Source organism: Parambassis ranga, chromosome 4 (genome assembly GCF_900634625.1).
Source record: "Parambassis ranga chromosome 4, fParRan2.1, whole genome shotgun sequence".
In the NCBI taxonomy this organism is placed as follows: Eukaryota; Metazoa; Chordata; class Actinopteri; family Ambassidae; genus Parambassis; species Parambassis ranga.
The window spans coordinates 6221779-6240516 of record NC_041025.1 but is presented as its reverse complement, the minus strand read 5'-3'; the positions used below and the strand labels follow the sequence as shown (position 1 = coordinate 6240516).

At 41.8% G+C, this 18738-nt stretch overlaps 1 protein-coding gene across 1 annotated transcript; it reads left to right on the top strand.

Moving 5' to 3' along the window:
- Positions 1-7164: 7164 nt before the first annotated feature.
- On the top strand, positions 7165-15372 carry usp46 (ubiquitin specific peptidase 46). The gene is made up of 9 exons (XM_028404542.1): positions 7165-7510; positions 9373-9453; positions 10037-10250; positions 11135-11373; positions 11789-11865; positions 11953-12036; positions 12111-12308; positions 12750-12828; positions 12945-15372. The coding sequence occupies exons 1-9, from the start codon at positions 7475-7477 to the stop codon at positions 13044-13046; spliced, it is 1110 nt and encodes a 369-aa protein (XP_028260343.1). The 5' UTR covers positions 7165-7474; the 3' UTR covers positions 13047-15372.
- The last annotated feature ends 3366 nt before the right edge of the window (positions 15373-18738 follow it).

Below are 18738 nucleotides of genomic sequence, written 5' to 3'. Positions count from 1 at the left end.
CATGCAGCCTGATTCAAGGGCAGATTATGTAAAAGTAAATGCAGAAACGAGGGGAGGCTCTACATGCATGTTTAAAACAATGGTTTGAGCTTTGTCAGACATCTGTCAACATCAGTATTCTTCCATCATCATCATCGATTTCTAAATAATCTTAACCACCCTGTTGTTGTGACACTCTTTTCATGCATCTGTCTAACAGTTTAGTGTGCAGACTGACAGACAGGCTCAGTGCTGTCACTACCTTTCACAGGCACAATGGACCTGAATGCAGATGGATTAGGCACCTGTGAGCATAAATATGGTGGCCTGTGTACACATGGAGGCTCAAACCGAGAGAAAACCTGAAAACATCAGGACAGATTTTGACCTAAATTATGTCTGATGCTGCAGGCAGGCAGATTAGTTTAAGGCTGTGATTTTAGGATAAATGAGGTGAAAGTGGCACCTCCAACAAAAGAAGCCTTTCTAAAGTGCAGGCCTGTTGGGAAACATTAATATCAGCTTTCTTGTTTGAAAGAAAAGCCCAAGGTGCTTCGTCAGTGGGTTTGGAGCTCATTAATCCCTTCATGAATTACTTCTCATCTCCTTTCTGCAGGTGAGCACTCTGAATTAGATGAGCTGTCACTGTGGAGAGGCAGAGAGGTAATTGCACATGTGCCCCTCGGTGACGAGAGCGAGCACCATCACCTCGTTCCTCAGATTTGCTCTGAGTTGCTGATGCACTCCATGACCTAGAGTTGACCTGCTGTGTTTGGCGGCTTAGCTGCTGTTTAGCTTCAGGATTTGAGATGTAAGATTCAGTTTAAAGGGAAACTTTGTCTCAGCTTCTTCCATACAGTCTGTCCTCAGAGCTCCCTGTTCATTCCCTGGTTATAATAGGAAACTCCTTATCTGATAGATCTGATGGCTGATGCTCAAACTACAAACTGTCCTGCATTTTTTTCTGATCTCACAGGACTAATCAGACAGAGGACAAAAAACAAAGACTCGTGTCATAAATCCTTTTTATTATGGTGGAGTTGGACGGTTATCCTCCTCACCTTCTGAGGAAAAGAAGCTGAGCTTAGCTCTCTGCTCACACTGAACCGTCCTTCCGCCTGTGCACATGTAGACAGACACAGAACATTCATTCTGATGATATACACTCACAGACTGAATGGCCCACTTTCATTTATATGCATATACACAGCCCACACAGACACCCAAGCTTTTGGCATATTCCCTTTGTAATTATGTAGCCTGCTCACAGACATCACACAGAAAATTCAAACATTTGTGTGTGGTTGTGTGCGTGATTCAGAGTCTGACTGTGATGAATCGCCTTTCTTAGTTCTCATGGTCACCGCATGCAGCGTCTGTCTTTTATGATGGTAAAAGAGAGTTTGAGAAAACAAGTGTTTCAATCGGTGTGCGTTACCGGAAGTGTGATGACTATGAGAATCTCATCACGTGTACATGGAAATTACTGAGGACACAGAATTACTGTAACTGAAGTCATCCATACTGTAGTTTACTGAGTGGGCTGGTGCTGACCATGAGGGTTCCTGCCTCTGCTTCCCATCATCCCCAGCACAGATAATACATGTGTGCCATGTCCCCACCCAGCTTAGCTTTCAGAAACTGTGCCTGCAGCAGGGAGGAGCTGTGGTGTAGCTGGGCCATTAGGATGCCACAGACGGAGAAGAGGAAAACAGACAGGCCAAACAGCCGTGAGCAATAATGGGGAATACGTGTCAGTGTTCTTGAAGGGTACACACTGTGCACTACATGAAAATTGGCACCAAGTACAGCGAAAAAAAGGAAGACGTGCGTCAGACATCCTGAAGAAAGGAGACTACCACTACACCATGTGCCACTCACATTCTTTTATTAAACCACCCAATACAGAAAGGACTGTGCCTTCCTAATGGAACAGAAAAGAAGTACTTTATTAAGATTAAGATTTACTTTATTATTATTATTATTCATCCTAAGCTGGGACATAACACTGTTACAGCAGCAATATACAGGCACTCGGCAGAGTTACATATATCTCTACAGGTAAAAAAAAACAGAGATATAAAATATATGTACAAGTGCTAACCCAAAAGTTGTCGGTTACAACTATCAGTCAGTGTTACCTAACACACAGATGAGGAGTTATACAGACTTATTGCTTGAGGCAGGAAAGATCTCCTGTGACGGTTCGTAAGAAAATGATGCTGTCTGAGCCGTTTGGAAAAGGCTCTCTGTTGTCTGTCCTGTACAGGGAGGGGAGGGTGATCAGGGTTATCCATGATTCATAACAGGTCAGTTATCATCAACCTTCCACCTCTGCTTCAGTGGTGTATAGATGTCACCTGTCTATATATAATGCTTCACAAATCCCATTTTATATCATATCCCATATTAACATAGTTTTATATTAAGGCCTACAATTATCATGTGTTATGTATTTTTTATATCATTTCAAGTAGTTATATTTTTCCTAAAATGTTTAGTCTTTTGGAATGTATGGAGTTTTCTTTTGAAATCCTTTGACCTTCAACTATATCTACGTAGTTTGAGCTACATTAGTGATTCTTGACTACTTCTTTGACTACTTCTGAACTTGTATTTGCCTGCTTTTCAGCTGTTCTCCTCTCCTCTGAGACTGTTCATACGCCCTTAACTTCTTTTCTTTCATATACAAATGTTTCCTCCAATTCAATATGACTGTTTTTTAACATCTGAATGTTTTTAGCTTAACATACAATGTCATCCTGATATAATTCACCAGTCTTTGCTGTTAAACTTTGATTTACAAGATGATAGAGATTCGTCAACCTTTTTTAAGCAAATTTAACACAGATTTCGGCTCTTCCAATTAAGATCAAACCATTAAACATACAGCAATCAGAGATCATCTTCAACCTGCAGGTGAAGCTCTTCTGGAAACATGTAGTTTTTCTTCGTCCTTAGCCTACTGAACACTTAGGTCTGTGCTGTGTGAAGACACATCAGGGCTGCGGTGCCCTCACTAAGCAGACCTCCAGTCTTCCGAGCACCTGGCAGAATGAATTATTGCGGTTCACAGGACTGGAAAGTGGGTCAAGCTCCAGTGCTTTCTGCAGCCATCTCAGTTCACTGCAGACATGCAGTTATACAAACAGCTCTATTGTTATTGACCGTGATCAGGACAGGATGCTCCTGAGCCTACAGAGGGGAAGAAAGTCAGTCCAGGAATCTGGAGCTGCTGTTAAAGAGATGTGGAAAATATGCAGAGAGTGCATGATACGGCAGCATGTGTGCTGATTTCTGATATACTATTTATTTCAGGCCATTAAGCAGAACAGAGTTGTACTCATGTATTTGCAGTATGTCACTGAAAGGAAACAGTCCACAGACTCTTTGGTCTCCCTGAATCACCTGACTGTTCATAAAACTAGGCTAGCACTTTAGATAGCCTGACCAGTATCTACAGACAGTGTGACCTGTCCTGCCATAAACCCCTCCATTTACATTACCTGAGTCGCCTGCATGCTGATGTGCACTCTCACATAGGACTGCATGCATTAGACGGTCTCGGTGAACTCTGCTTTGTTTAATAGGAACAATGCAGCCATTGTTGTTGCTGAGAGAGGCTGTGGAGCAGAACAGGTGCATTTTGGACCTGACAACATGTAAGACTTCAGACAGCTGTGTCCACCAGAATGAACATTTTTGGTCATTTTTAGGATTTTGTTATGGTAATGTGTTTCTAAATATTGGAGACAGAATCATTTTTACTAGCCAAGAACATTTGGATGCACAAGTTCAGTTTCCAGCGGTTCTCAAAGATACAAACAGCAGACCTACTCGAGACTGTACTGTTAGTACTGTACTGTTATCAATCTTCAATGGTATGACTACTGCTAAATCCTGACTCTGAGAGAGCTTGTCAGTGTGTTTGTTATTAACGGAGATCACTTTGTAGCTAGCTGGTGTGCTTACTCAGTTATGTCACATGAAACAGACAGTCACACGCCAGCGTGCTAATACAACAGTGAACCAGCTGTGTTGCACAGTGCGAGTACCTAATATGCCCTGCTCCTGTGTTTATAGAAGAAGGGTACTGTACATGTAAACTAGAGACTGTTTGGAACAGCATGTACTAAAATGTGTGTGTGTGTGTGTGTGTGTGTGTGTGTGTGATGACTCCTGTTTTTCTTCTTGTCTTTGCTGTTCTCTCTGTTCTAGCCAAGTTGTTATTGTTTTTCCCCCTATCTCACTCAATATAACACGTGCAGAGTTTATTTTAATAGGTTTTAGTGTTCAGTACAGAATGGGGAATGTAATTTGAATGGGATACAAACAGGCTGTCTCCTTTAATTAGACAGAGGTTAAACATCCAGAGTCAAGATGCCGATAAAGTTTAATTATGCAGAGGATCAGTGTGCTGGATAAATGTAACAAAAGGTTAAATTTAAAGTGTTATCCACTTTAATAATGCATGTTTTGTAACGTGTAAATTTTCCCACAGTGCTATTGTCTTTCTTTGGAAGCACCGTGCCACCCAATACATCCTCATCCTCCATGCCAACTATGAAACCTTGATGCTCACAACATAATACATTACACAGAGGCTCTTCCTTGTGCTTTTGATGCAGGACACAGGATCATGAACTCTGTGATGTCATCACACCACAGCCTGCCTTTCCCTCAGAAATGCTCTGCCTGTCCTGCTTTGTTTCCAGCTCCAACTCATAACATGATACCAGGGGAAAAGAAGAAGAAGACAAGTCTGATGACGTGGCAACAATCCGAACCTCATAACCGACTTTCAGTAGGAAGATGCTTGTGCTGGATCATAGATATCTGTGTTATTGGTACAGCTGCACATAGTATTAGCATTAAAATCTTTGATACATTTTTTTTACAAAAAAAAAAAACGTCTGTTAAGAAACTGCGATTTTATTTTTGACTCTGTGACTTGACCTGGATAAGGAAGTGTCACAGTAACGGACTCCTTCGAGCATTTTTAACAAGATTTTAGCTGTGACTCATCTTTTCTTTTCTATTTGCAGACATACACCCAGTCCCTGGAACATACAGTACTGTGATACAGTGGGAATAAGTGGGGACAGCTTCTCTGTCACAAGTAAACTCCTAAACAAGCATCTTAATAAATGGTTTGTAACCTTGTTGTCTCAGAAGCCTGTGCCAAATGTGGGCCGCACTGAATCACACAGTCTAAACTGCTGGATTATTTTCTTGCCGGCACGGAAATGATGCATAATTCATTTGCCTCCCTTTGTAGCAGCTGAACAGCAGGAAGGTCATGAGCGCTTTTAGCTGTGCAGCCAGCCTCATTTACTGGAAACATTTTTTGAACACAAGTTTTTTTCTTCTTTTTGTGTGTGTGGTGTGCGTGCATGTAGGGCACCCACATGAAAATCCAAACCTTCAGCCCCACTTCTGCTTTCAAACGAGGTGAGCAGAGGACGTCTGGGAAAAAAAAGACATGAATACAGGAGTCCCTGTCAGCTCCATCTGAATGTGAGGAGGAAAACAAATACTGGCATGAGAGATTAAAACTTCAGATACTTTATCTTTCAGCCCCATATCAACACACAAACTGTCCTGCAGAGCCTGGAAATCAAAATAAAGCAGATGTGATCCCATCAACATGACTTGTAATAGATTGTCAGATATACAGAGCAGGAGCTGTTTTCATGCCTATTTTGGTTCCATTGTTAATGCTTTTTACATTGCTATCATCCTCCCACCCTTCAGTAAGAACACGAAGAGCTGCTGTAATGACAATAAAAGCAGTCATGAAAAGGACATGTGCATCCACAGAGCCCCTAAGTTCTATTTATACTGCCTGGCCTGAAATAGAAAGTTAGTCTGGGAATGTTTTGTATTGAGCCCACAAGCTTCCACCACATGTAATTGTTTCCCTGCCCATCAGAGATGTTCATAAAGAAAGCATGAGAACACTCTAATCAGCAACTTTCTCAATAGCTGCATGGTGCAGTGCAAACATTCGACCAACAATGAAACTCTCCCATCCTCCACATCTCAAACTGGCAACCCTATTATTCTGTTATTTGTTTTTCTCTGAATACTTTTATTCCTTTCTCCCTTCCCGTTCCTTTTGAAGTACGTCCATCATGATTATTTGTTGTTTTCATTTCTTTTTGTTTACATTTTAATGCAAAGGAGATAATTGCTGAGGGGGATGTTGTGAAAGCACAAACAAAGCCAGTGTGAATAAGGGTGTCCTGAGGGCCTGGGACTCCAGCAGAGATCTGCAGAGAGGACAGAAGCCCTAATTGGTGGTTAGAGTATAGAATAACTGCAAATTAAATGATTAGTCTGCAGAATGTCATCACAGAAACAAAAGACGTCAGATTATCAATGCTCAGAACAGCTGTAAACATAAAGGAACAGTTCACAATTTTTTTTTTACAAAATCTCAATTAATTAATTCAATGTGTAACGCAATGACCCTGCAGACAGAGCAAGGAACTACTGCTTAAATTTTATATTATCAACTCACTAGTCCACCTGAGATGAATTTTGCAGTAGTGCCTGTGAGATCACACAGTTTATGCAACAGATCATCACAGTTTGGTTGTTGGACACAAACACTGGCTACTCCTCCCCACATGACAGAGGGCAATATATCAACACTAAAACTGCAACTTATTGGCTTACAAATACAGCTGTTAGGTGATAATCTTTTATTTTTCTTTTACTTTTCATTTGTTGTCGGTCTTGCAAACTGCTCCTCTCTACTTGGGGATAGCCTCCTTTTAAACTGCATTATGTAGTTTAAAAGGAAGTGCAAGTGTGTTATGTTATATTATCAATAAACTAATTTGACAACTGATAAGATGTCCACACATGTATTTATTAAACAAATTGCTGCGGGTTTTAGTTTTTTCTTGGTTATTTCATCTATTAAAGTGAAACTGTGGTACGGTCATTCTACTTAAATCCTACAACATGCATTTAAATGCATCAGAAAAATGAACCACAACTCCCTGAAGCCCTTGTTTTACACACTTGCTGCTGATTGGCTACAGTTCACTGAAGCTTTCCCCGTGCTGCTCCGTGTATAGTTCTATATTCATGTCAATCAAACATACTAAATCTCCACCAATCAAATCGGGAGTTTTGCCTGTGGGCGGGGCTAACGTCCTTCCTCGCACAGCAGGTTTGTTTCCCGATCGTTGCTAACTACCTGCTGCCTGCCGCTGTCCACCGTCCCCTCATGCACCGACGGTTCCCTGCTGCGGTGTTTTCGGCATGTCTGTGAGGATGAAGCCGTGTCGACAGTGAGGAGTGCGGTGTGAGCCTCAGCTCCGTGCCGGCTGCATGGTGCTCCGTGTCTCTCTGCCTGCTTTCGGACGCTTGGGGTTGCAGTCTGGCCTCCAGCCTCGGCTGCGAATTAATAACTTCATTTCTCAGCGTCGCCTTGCTCTGTTTATTTTATAAAGATGGCGGTGAGGGGGACACTGTAAACTAAATGACTGTCAGAAACATCGCCTCCATTTGTAATATGGTGAGTTACTCGCTGGTTGTCTGTGTTGCCATTGATTTGCCTGCAGCCACTGTTGTGTTGAAGCTGGTGTGTGATGATGTTCGCTGTTGAGTCGCCTCCCACCTGCACACAGGCACACCGTGCACGGTGCAGCCTCCTCACAGCGGGGATGCACCTTGGATTCAGCGCGGGTTACAAAGCTCCTCTGTGGCAGGGCTCGGTGCTCAGGGAGGCCCAGACCCAGACATCACTGTCTCGTACATCTTTGTCTTGACATTGTGTGTTGCAACAAAATTTGTACAGCTGTTACGGATGATTGACAGGTGAAAGAGCAGCGCGCTGTGTGACAGCTTGTTGTGATTGCATAATGAGGAGCCGCTGCAGAGCAGGAATCTGCACTAATCTCTGTTTACGTTGTGTTCAGGGACAGTGAAGAGTGGGAAAGAACAGACGTACACAGTCCTGCTTAATGCCACTGGCCTTGGCTTTATTTAGACTGGATACTAATGGCAGAAGCCTGCAGTGTCTGTCTCCTCTGTGGACTGCACACACATGGCTTACACTGTGTCCGTGCAGGACGTGTGTGAGTTTCACAGACATAGAAGGCAATATAAGGGCCTCTAAATAACCGGCACTCAGTTTGGGTGGACAGTGATTGTAATTAGGTGTTGCAGGTCTTACAACTGAAAGAACACGTTCCTAAGCAACCGGTGTTTTTTTAAGTTAATGTCGTAGTGATATGATTGAAATCTCTCTATATATAATAGTACAATAGCAATATTTAACATAAAGCCAAAGCTGGCAATGATTTATTAGATTAATTCTATAAATGCTGATATATATATATATATATATATATATATATATGAACATAGATATTGCATCTTATTGTAGTGTCTTATTGTATCTTGAAACTTATTTTGGCTAGGTGCTGCAGGAATGAATCCTAAACCCAGGAAATGCATTTACATTTCATCCCATACATTCCCCTTATCTCAAAGTCATTGCCTTTTTCTTGAGGAAACCAGTGTGATGCTGACTCCTTGGCTGGCCTGCTAAAATTCATAATCAGCACACCGTAACGCAGCATCCTATATATATTTTTGTTATAAATCTTTTTTTTTCTTTTTTGTGTGTTTAGTACATGAATATCGTAAAATGTTTGCTTTTGTAATAACCTTTAACTACTGACTTTCTTCTCTGCTCTGCCAGCCTAACATTACCATGATTAGTATTGTTTTGAGGACAATACTCGGCCTTTGAGGAGATCAATTGCCAAACTGAGACATCAGTTGTCAGCAGGATAGTCCATCTGTTTAAATGTTTTTGTATAGATTCTAATGGAATTTCTACACGGACATCATCTCAGAGTAGACGCGTACATTGAACAAAGGGGTAATTCACGATCTGCTTTGACAGAGAGAAATGGCGGTCATTAAAAGTCAGAGCTTTCCAAATTGTCTCCTGTGCTCGCGCCACAAAGCTGTGGTTGATTTGGGAAAGCTTTGAGCTCTGACAAGTGAAAGGGCTCTGACAGGAGATAAGTGCTCCGCCTCAGCAATCAAGCACAAAATACCCCTGACTTTTGACATTAGTCTACCTGCTTAGATATCAGTTTTCCACTCTGACAGGAAGTTGTTCTGGCAGCTATAGGAATCAAAATGAGCAGTTTTTTATATTCTGTGGGAAAATGAGACTTTGAAATGTGGCTAAAAGAATCAATTTCATCAATTATATAAGAAAGAGGCCTGTTATTCTGCCTCTCTGCAGCCTGTTGGTCCGTTGGTCTCTGCATTATTTCCATACTCATTTGCCTTTTTATGTATCTAACGCTCCAAAAGCAGAAATGAATGAACCACATGTCTCCTGTTTTGTCCTTTCAGGGCACCAATGCCTCTGCTCTGGAGAAAGACATTGGCCCGGAGCAATTCCCAATCAATGAACACTACTTTGGATTGGTCAATGTGAGTATCACTAATTCCTCTCATACATTCACAGAAGGATTCAAGGACTTTTATTGTCATACCAGCTCACATTTACATGTTTATGGCACAAAATTTGGACTCAGGTCCCAGATTAAAAGCCCCAAAAGCAAGAGCGGAATGTAAAAATAAGAGCAGTCAAATGAAATATAAAATAAGATGTCAAATATAAATAAAAAGTTAAATATAAAACATAAATCTAGATCAGTATGTGCAGCATAAGTAAATATGCATGTGCCAATAGTGCGGTGGTCTGTATTATTGCACAAAGGGGGAATAAACAACACTGGTGTCATCTTTCAAAACAAAGTGACATGGGACTCTGAGTCATGTCCTCTGCTGTTGAGAATGAAGGTAACAGTGTTTTTGTGGATCTGTTGTCCAATTTAAGGGATGTTCTGTTTATTTAATATAAACATGTGTTTCTTAACACCCTAGACTTTCTGTCTGCCAAATGATCAAAACAATGGAAGAGGCTGGCATTTTTCCACCTGATTATTTAACAGAAAAGCATGTGTTTGTCTGTGTTCTGATCTCTGTGTGTCGCTGTTGCTTCCTCCCTCAGTTTGGAAACACATGTTACTGTAACTCAGTGCTCCAGGCTCTCTACTTCTGCCGGCCTTTTCGGGAGAACGTGCTGGCGTACAAAGCCCAGCAGAAGAAGAAGGAGAACCTGCTCACATGCCTGGCTGATCTTTTCCACTCAATTGCCACACAGAAGAAGAAAGTGGGTGTCATCCCGCCAAAGAAGTTCATCTCACGCCTACGGAAGGAGAACGGTGGGAGCACAGTTCCAGCGCTCTGCTGTTGTGCCTGTGTGCTTATTGGCACGGCCATTTTCCTATGCATTATTTATCATCACACTATGAATCAGACTTTGTCCCATGAGAAACGACTGCCACCTGTGTGTATGTGTGTGTGTGGGTCTGTGTCTGTGTCTCCAAAGCTCTCACGTGCACCCCTTCAGAGATTTGTGGTTCTGTGGTGTGGCAGTATCACTGTGGGATGTAATGCAGTCTGAATACTGGAGGTGAAGGGCAGGTGCATGTTGGTGGTAAGGTCATTCAGAGTAGAGCTGACAGAAAGGCTGCCTGTTCTCTGCTGTCCATATTGAGGAAGCTCTTTATGTGAATGAACAATGCAATCTCTGTGGGACTCGGCTTTGGTCAGCTGGACCCCCCCCCTCCCCCTCCACCCCCCGATTCATCCACCTCTCAGTTTTCACTTCTCACACACGGATCTGTCAAAGCAGGAGTGAGTAGGAATGTTTACGTTGCTGGTGAGGCTGGCTCAGTTTATTGACATTGGCTGCAGGTAGAAATATCTCAAGCCTTTTATAGTGAGAATGACACAGGCAGAGCTAATCACAGTAATGATGTTCTGTTTGGTGCTAAAACCTGCAGTCCTTAATGTTAATACTTGCACCTGTGCTTGTACAGTCTCATCTGTTGGTGAGTCATATATGGTATGCTGTTGGATCTAGTGGAAAGACAAGTTAGCATTTTGAAACTTCTCTCTTCTCTTCCCACCAAACCCACCAAATAAGATGACCTGAATTGCTTAAAAAATCCTTTTAAATAACTTTGTCAGAAAACACACACATTGGATTCAAAGAGCCACTTTGAGTGAACCTTCTTTCCTATATCTGTATATCTCCTTCCAGATCTGTTCGACAACTACATGCAACAGGATGCCCATGAATTCCTCAACTACCTGCTGAACACAGTGGCTGATATCCTGCAAGAGGAGAAGAAGCAGGAAAAGCAGAACGGACGCCTCAAGAACAACGGCAGCGCTGTCACCACAGAGAGTGAGACGGAGAACAAGACAGAGCCCACGTGGGTCCACGATATCTTCCAGGGCACTCTGACCAATGAGACGCGCTGCCTCAACTGTGAAACGGTCTGTGCCAATATTGTCTAGAGAGATATTTTGTGTTGTCGTCTGTCCCTGTGTCACCCTGAGTCTGGAAAAGGAATTAGCGTTTTTGGAAAGATGCTGAGAGATGCAAAAAAAAGAAAGAAAAAAAAAAACAGATACAGTGAGCATGCCTGGCCGAGCTCTGACCTCCCAGTTTACGTCAGGGCTTTGTCCTCACAGTTTTGAGGGCAGGGACGGGGGCAGGTTGCCCTGAACAACCCCTGCAAACACCAAGGTACTACAGTGTGCAGAGACAAAAGCTCCTCGGACAAATAAGCATTTCAAAGAGTGGCTGAGTGTGTTTAGGTGTGGGTGGGTGGTTGTTCTGTCAGGCTTATCGTCACTGACTCAGCCATGAAAAATGACATTTATGTGGACGTCTCTTGCTGTCTGACAGGTGAGCAGCAAGGATGAGGATTTTCTGGATCTTTCTGTGGATGTGGAGCAGAACACATCAATAACACACTGCCTCAGGTAATATTGATTTATTATACATTCTGTCACAGCTGAAGAAGCTGACAGGCTCCCTTTGGTCTGAGATCAAGTGCTCTTTCCTTCCAGGGACTTCAGTAACACAGAGACTTTGTGCAGTGAATACAAATACTACTGTGAGACATGCTGCAGCAAGCAGGAAGCACAGAAACGGTCAGTAGAGCCCTCAGTTTATAACCACTGTGAGGTGTCAAAAATACTTCTAAGCAAGTGTGCTTCCCCTGCAGGATGAGGGTGAAGAAGCTTCCGATGATTCTGGCTCTACACCTCAAGAGGTTTAAGTATATGGAGCAGCTGCACCGCTACACCAAGCTGTCCTATCGAGTGGTTTTCCCTCTAGAACTCCGTCTGTTTAACACGTCTGGGGACGCTGTCAACTTGGACCGCATGTATGATCTGGTAGCAGTGGTGGTTCACTGTGGGAGGTACAGTATACTGATAACCACCCTCAAAATGTATGTGTCTCTGTGGCAACCTCTGATTAGAACAGCTGAAAGAAAAAGGTTCAATATGAACTCCAGCCAGCAGCTGATAACCTTAGCTTGTCAGTTCCAGAAGTTTAAAAAACCTCTACAATAAACACATATGTCGTGTACAAAGCAGAGCTGCTTGGAATCATCTGAATGCCAGTAACACAAACATCATAGTCAGTTTCAGTCCACACTGTGACAGTAATCACTCAGATGGAATTTAATAAGCACCAAAGAAGTATAGATTTTATGTTGAGTTGGAATATAAATAATTACTACTATAATCTATTTCACGTAAAGGACAGGAAGCTCAGACAGAGGCAGTTCAATGTGGAAGTTGGCCGGCTCCAACATCAGTACAACAGAAGATTCACTGTTTGTCTTTTGTTCCCCCAGCGGCCCGAACAGAGGTCATTACATCACCATAGTGAAGAGTCATGGTTTCTGGCTGCTGTTTGATGATGACATTGTGGAGGTGTGTCACACTCACTCTCAGCCCGTTGTGTTCTGCTTGGTATACCTTGACTCATCTGTTTGTATAGCTGTTATTGTCTGTATTACCAGTATCCTTGTCCTTGTTGTGTTGTGCAGAAAATTGATGCCCAGGCCATCGAGGAGTTTTACGGCCTTACCTCAGACATCTCCAAGAACTCTGAGTCAGGATACATCCTCTTCTACCAGTCCAGGGAGTGACACTGGAGCTGGATCATTGACACAGAAGAAGGACTGAATATGAAAAAAACTTTTCTTTCTTTGTTTTTTAACCTTCAGCCTAACAGACTCCTGTCATCCCATCCTGCTCCCACTCCTCAGTCAGACCTCTCTGGTGTATGTGCCAACCCTCTGTCCCAGGCTCATCCTCGAGGTTTTCCCCTCTCTATCTCTCTCTCTCTCTCTTTTGTTTGATTGTTGTCTGTTAGTCACCTGCATCTGGACTGCACTTTAAAACAAAAGCAACAATGCTCAACAGCATGACTGGAAAAAAAAGTCACATCAAGCACAGGCTTGATGTTGCTACTGGGAGCCTGCAGAGGTGTGTGGCAGATGAAGGATCTGATGCACATACAGACAGTTGTACTATATCATTTATATGTATATAAGGTCTACTTCCATTATGTGCCACCCAGTCATAATGCCTCTCATTAGGGCTGCTTTCCCTCTCACTGTCCTGTCCTGTGGTGCATTCATGTCCATAATGGATGTATGAGAGGTGAATGAAGGTGGGGACAAACTCTTATAAGCAAAGAGATTTAATGCATTTCTGATGTTTTAAAAGCAATATCTGAACATTATAATTTGAAAAATCTCACAAGCTTAAACCTACCGGTACTTAAATCATAGACTGGAAAGAGGACATTGTGCTTGTCTGTCTGTTGGTTAGACAACAGACAGTACTTGAGCACAGTCTAATATTCATGTTTTCCTGTGCAGTGCATTTTATCCATCTAAAATTGTTTTAGCAAAGACAGCTCAATAGCACTTCTGCAGTCTTTTTAACCAGCTGCTCAAGAAAAAACAAAACAAAAGCAATTTGACATGCAACACTAACTGAGCCACATACTCTCAACACTACTACACATAAAAGCTGTCTCGAATCACCTGAATCTTTGTAATATGTTATTCAAATGGAAAAATCCCTATTTATTGAACATATTTATTATTTGTAATGCTGACTAGGTAGGTCATGAAGGTGTGTGTAAAATGCTCTTTTGAGAGCTTATACTGGCCATTGAAGGACTTTTTGTTGGGTTAACTTCGAACTTTACGTGTTTAAAAACAAGGAGAGACACACAACTGCCATGATGTTTTGATTGGCACGAAGAAGTGAAGACAGTGCAATAAGAGGTGAAGATATCCAATGTGCAGTTTCCCCGTCAGATTAGAGTACATTTAAATATTAGTAGTTGGTGTGTTTATTAGCAGCAGTGTTTGTGTTGTCACCACATGCAGCAGTGTCCCATCTTTTCTGAATCCTGACAGCGTTGCTCCTGTTTTTTCCATGCCTACACTGTGCAACATGTAGTTTTCTGTTGGTTTGTGTCTGACTTGGATGTAAAATGTGTCATATATATATATAGCACATTGGAATCCTGAGATCCCATAGAGTTAAAATTGAAGTGTCAATGTTGATTAATACAACATCCCTTGTACTGTAGATGTTCTCCCCGGGGGGTTTCTGGCTGTGCCCTCTAGAGTAGTGCAACATCAAACAACTTGTTTTCATGTGAATGACATTCCTGTTTGCTGCACATCAGTGTACATTACCATTTGACACACATCTCATCTCATAAATAAGCAGGAATAGGACTCATTTGTGAGGTTAGTGTGTGCGTCTGCACAGGAGAGGCAGAATTGAAGGTGAAAGGATGAAAGTCGAGGAGTGAACGCACTTGTCTCGGCTGTCTTTTCCATGTAGTCTGTTACTGGGTGAAATCACAAGGAATACGTGCCAAACTGGAGTCAATACTGACCTTGCAACAGTCTTTAACAGAACATTATTTTCTTTGTAAAGATACTACTGTACATATATTATGTAGAAAAACACCTCTGGAAATAGGAAACTATTTTTTTAAAATGTAAAGACACTCATGGCAAAAACTTTTAGCTTAAACCACTGATGAAGAAAAACTGTGCTGTTTTACAATCACATAACCTGAACTGTGCAGGAGCCACCATCTGTCTCATTATTATTATTATTATTATTACGACTGGGTTGACCTGAGCCAGGGCAGAAACAGGAGACCTTTTAGACCCAGGTGAGATGAAAGAGACTCTCAGCACGCTGATCTTCCATTAACACTTATGCACTCGCCCTCACTGAGACGCTCAGTTGTTGCACTTGGTCTTATGTATCTAACTGTAACAGTGTTCTAACAATGAGAGCTCAGGTGTCCTGAGTCCTGAGCCCGTGTGAGGGGAGAGAGGACATGAACTTAAAGTGCACTTTATTAGTGATGAGCTTCAAGGCTTTAACATGATGAACCACAGTTTAACACACTCACTTTGATTTTTTTTCTGTTCAATAAAATGACTATCAACTGATTTGGTGGAGTGTTAAGTGTCATTCAAAGCCTTCCAGATCCTTCTTTAGTGTGATCCACCACAATATTATTTAGAAGCTTAGTGGTGTTCAGCGTAACTTCCTCTGGTCTCTGGTCCCTAAGAACACACTTATTATTTCTCTAAAAATAACTGTGGACCTCGTGTCACCCCAGCAGGATCCAGAAACTTAGCCGGAAAAAAAACTTCCTTATTTGTTTTGGTTTTCACTAAAAATTAGACTTAGCCATCTCTCCAGATATCAGCTTGGTGTCCTTTCAGTCACCCTGAAACCTCAGCTAATCCCTCAAGATTAAAAATACAGTGGCTGCCAGCAGTCTGGCACAGTCTCCTCTCTGTGTTGATACCTCCACCTGTTTCCTCCATCGTCTCTGCCTGTTCTCATTCTGAGGCAGGAGGAGACACCTGTAGCATTCAGGTGTAGAGGCAGACCTGGTGCTGTTTGCTGTTATCATCATATTCACAGCTACAAATTGTAGATTTTTCAATTTGTCTTAATGGAAAAATATTCACATAGTTTCAGTTTTGGTGATCTAATTATTAGAAATGAATCTTCCATTTATCTTCTCTATGTGCATGGAAAGAAGCCACAAGACTGAACAAGCCTCGTATCACGTGTACGGCTGCTGCCAGCCTCTTTAGCCATTGTGTGTTGTATAATGAGGATTTCGCTGTGCGCATCACTGACCCACAAATCTATCATTTATCACCGAAGAATGGTTCATCTCCTAATCTGACACAGAGGGCTTTTCCTGAATTAACATACCGGTGGTCATGGGAGTTCAGATAATGTGGTGAGCTATTGATCCAGATAATTATTGTAATTATGCATAATTAAAATCATCTCTGATTCACTGCTGTCCTTTGAAGCCCTGCAAAGTAGAAATGATGACGCACACACAACATGGGAAGAACAATAGCGGTACAGCAGAAAGAGTTTGTAGTGTACTATGTGTAACTGATTTTAGATATTTGTCTGTAAGTCTCTACAGAGCACCATCACAGTGGTACTAGATGTATTGTATATTGTTTTGTAATATTAATAATGAGTCAGTGATGGTTGTAGGTTGTGTTCTCACACAGATTGCCTTTGTGCTTTCTACTGATCAAACTGTCGACTGATCTGAGGCACAGCAAGATAAGAGGTGACGGAGTGTGTTCATCTTTTCCTGTAATTTGTTGTAAGATTCAGGAACAAGGCTGCGGAGAAACTCCACGGGTAATTTCAGACATGATAATGACCTCTCGTGTTTCTATGAAATGATCGCAGTTCTCAGAAACACATCTCCCACAGGGAGCTGCTGTGGTGGATACACACACACACTTTGTTGCAAAGAATGACAGTATTCTGGTTATCAGCACATTTTGGGAAACATTCAACAACTTCCCAGAATCTGATATGTGTGTGTTCTTTGTGAGACAATGTAGGCCTGTAAATTATGTTTCATCTTTACCAACAAAGTTAACATTGAACATTGGGTTTATTTATAGTTTTATTTTCCGGATTACTGCAATGTCTTCATGTATATTTTTCCACTCGTCTTTCCGTTTCATGCGGATACTGCATGTTAACTGAAGTGATAAATCTCACCGACATTTTGGCCACCGCCCGTATACACAATCTAGTTCCAAGGAGGAGTAAAATTCCTGATTCTACCAAATATAACCATTCCGGATAATCTTGAGTGTTTAGTCATGGCTACTATGTGACAGTTGTACTGGAAACGACCAAAAATAAACTCACTAATTGTTGGAGCACTGCTCTAAAAATAGTCCAAAGTTGAATGTAAATTCCTTTGCAAAGTATGACGCTTTAAGTTCCAGTCAGTCCCTCTTCAGTCAGACTTCCATCAGTAAACAACTCATACAGGAGAGGAGAGGAGATGGGAAAATGGGTCAGAAGGAGCGGAGGAACATAAAAAAGGTTAAAATCGTGTAATAGTGATAATAAACTGTGTGGCACACTGTAAAACTGAAGACACATTAAGCATCAACTTTAAACTGTCCTCCTCTACACACTTACAAATGGGACATTTACATAAGGTTGTGATGAGTGCCAGATTCTGTGTCTTACACACCGGTTTAGTCACTCACCAGTCAACACTAGTCTCTTTTGTCCCTTGATCTAATGTTTTTGTGTTGGTGTGTCAGCAGCAGACTGAGATCTGACCTGTTTTAGTTTTTTCTCTCCAACCTAAAAGGCAGATGGTGATGCTCAGAGTGTCGACTGTTGAATAAGAAGATGTTACAGATTTACACAAAGTGTCACGGACAAATATTCTTTTACAAATATTCTTTCTTTTATATTAGTTATTGGTCTTAAACTGTGTATTAATTCAGAATTAGTACATCAGCTCTATAGTGCCATTTTTGATCATGTTATTAAGATGCTGATGTCCTCTGTATGGGATTGTCTCTCACTCTTCTGCCTGAAAGGTGCAGAGGAGACCATGTCTGGGAGAGGCCCGTGGTCTTATTTACACTCAGACAGAAGCTACTTTAGTGAACACTGGAGGCCCGTCTGCAAAGCTGCCAGATGGGCAACACACCGTCTGCAAAACAGTGACCACTGATCACAATATCCTGACTGCTACACCTTAAAATCCTGGGGACGTGGTGCTGCTGCTTCTGTCAAGAGTCACACACACACACACACACACACACTGACAAGGTCAGTGTGATTAGCTCACATATTAGCTCTCATTCTGAGAAAATGAAAACCCAGTCAGATGACTATTGAAGTTCTTTATGTTAACAAAGCAGCCTCTAATGCTTCTTCTATGAGAGTACCAGTGCACCACAGCAGCCCCTGGTTTTGTTTTTCTTGTGAGTTCACTCTTGAGCTTTGCCTTTTTCAGTGTGTGGTAGTCCTGATGGTATTCAGACCCTCAGCGGGAAAGAATGATAGAGAGAGAGAGAGAGAGAGAGAGTAAGCACAAAGACAGGCAAAGCAATTAAATGACCGTAATTGTTTCTATCAACTGAGAGCTGGTATTGTACACTTTATAAATTAGACGGCATTTATTTATCAGCTGTAGGTTTCTTTGCCCATCTGAACATTATACACTAAAGAGCTCACAATGTAAAGATGTATATTGTAATATACATACAGAGTTCAATTCAAAATTCAAAAGGTTTTCAGAGTGCTGAAGCGATTCACTAAAATAATGTAATATTCAACTGCCATCTAGTGGTGACATGGTATGCAGCTGCCACAGATGGTAACATCTGTATTGTTTACTCACATCAGCGAGAGAAGAGGCTGATACGTCAGATGAAACTGATTAGCTTTTCATATTTGATCATCTCTATAAATCTAAATAAA

Excerpts from the sequence above, each read along its gene's own strand:
- usp46 (XM_028404542.1), top strand. The coding sequence starts at position 7,475 with ATGACTGTCAGAAACATCGCCTCCATTTGTAATATG. Across the intron at positions 10,251-11,134 it reads ACGCCTACGGAAGGAGAACG|ATCTGTTCGACAACTACATG; the intron begins GTGGGAGCACAG and ends ATCTCCTTCCAG. Across the intron at positions 12,829-12,944 it reads TTGATGATGACATTGTGGAG|AAAATTGATGCCCAGGCCAT; the intron begins GTGTGTCACACT and ends TGTGTTGTGCAG.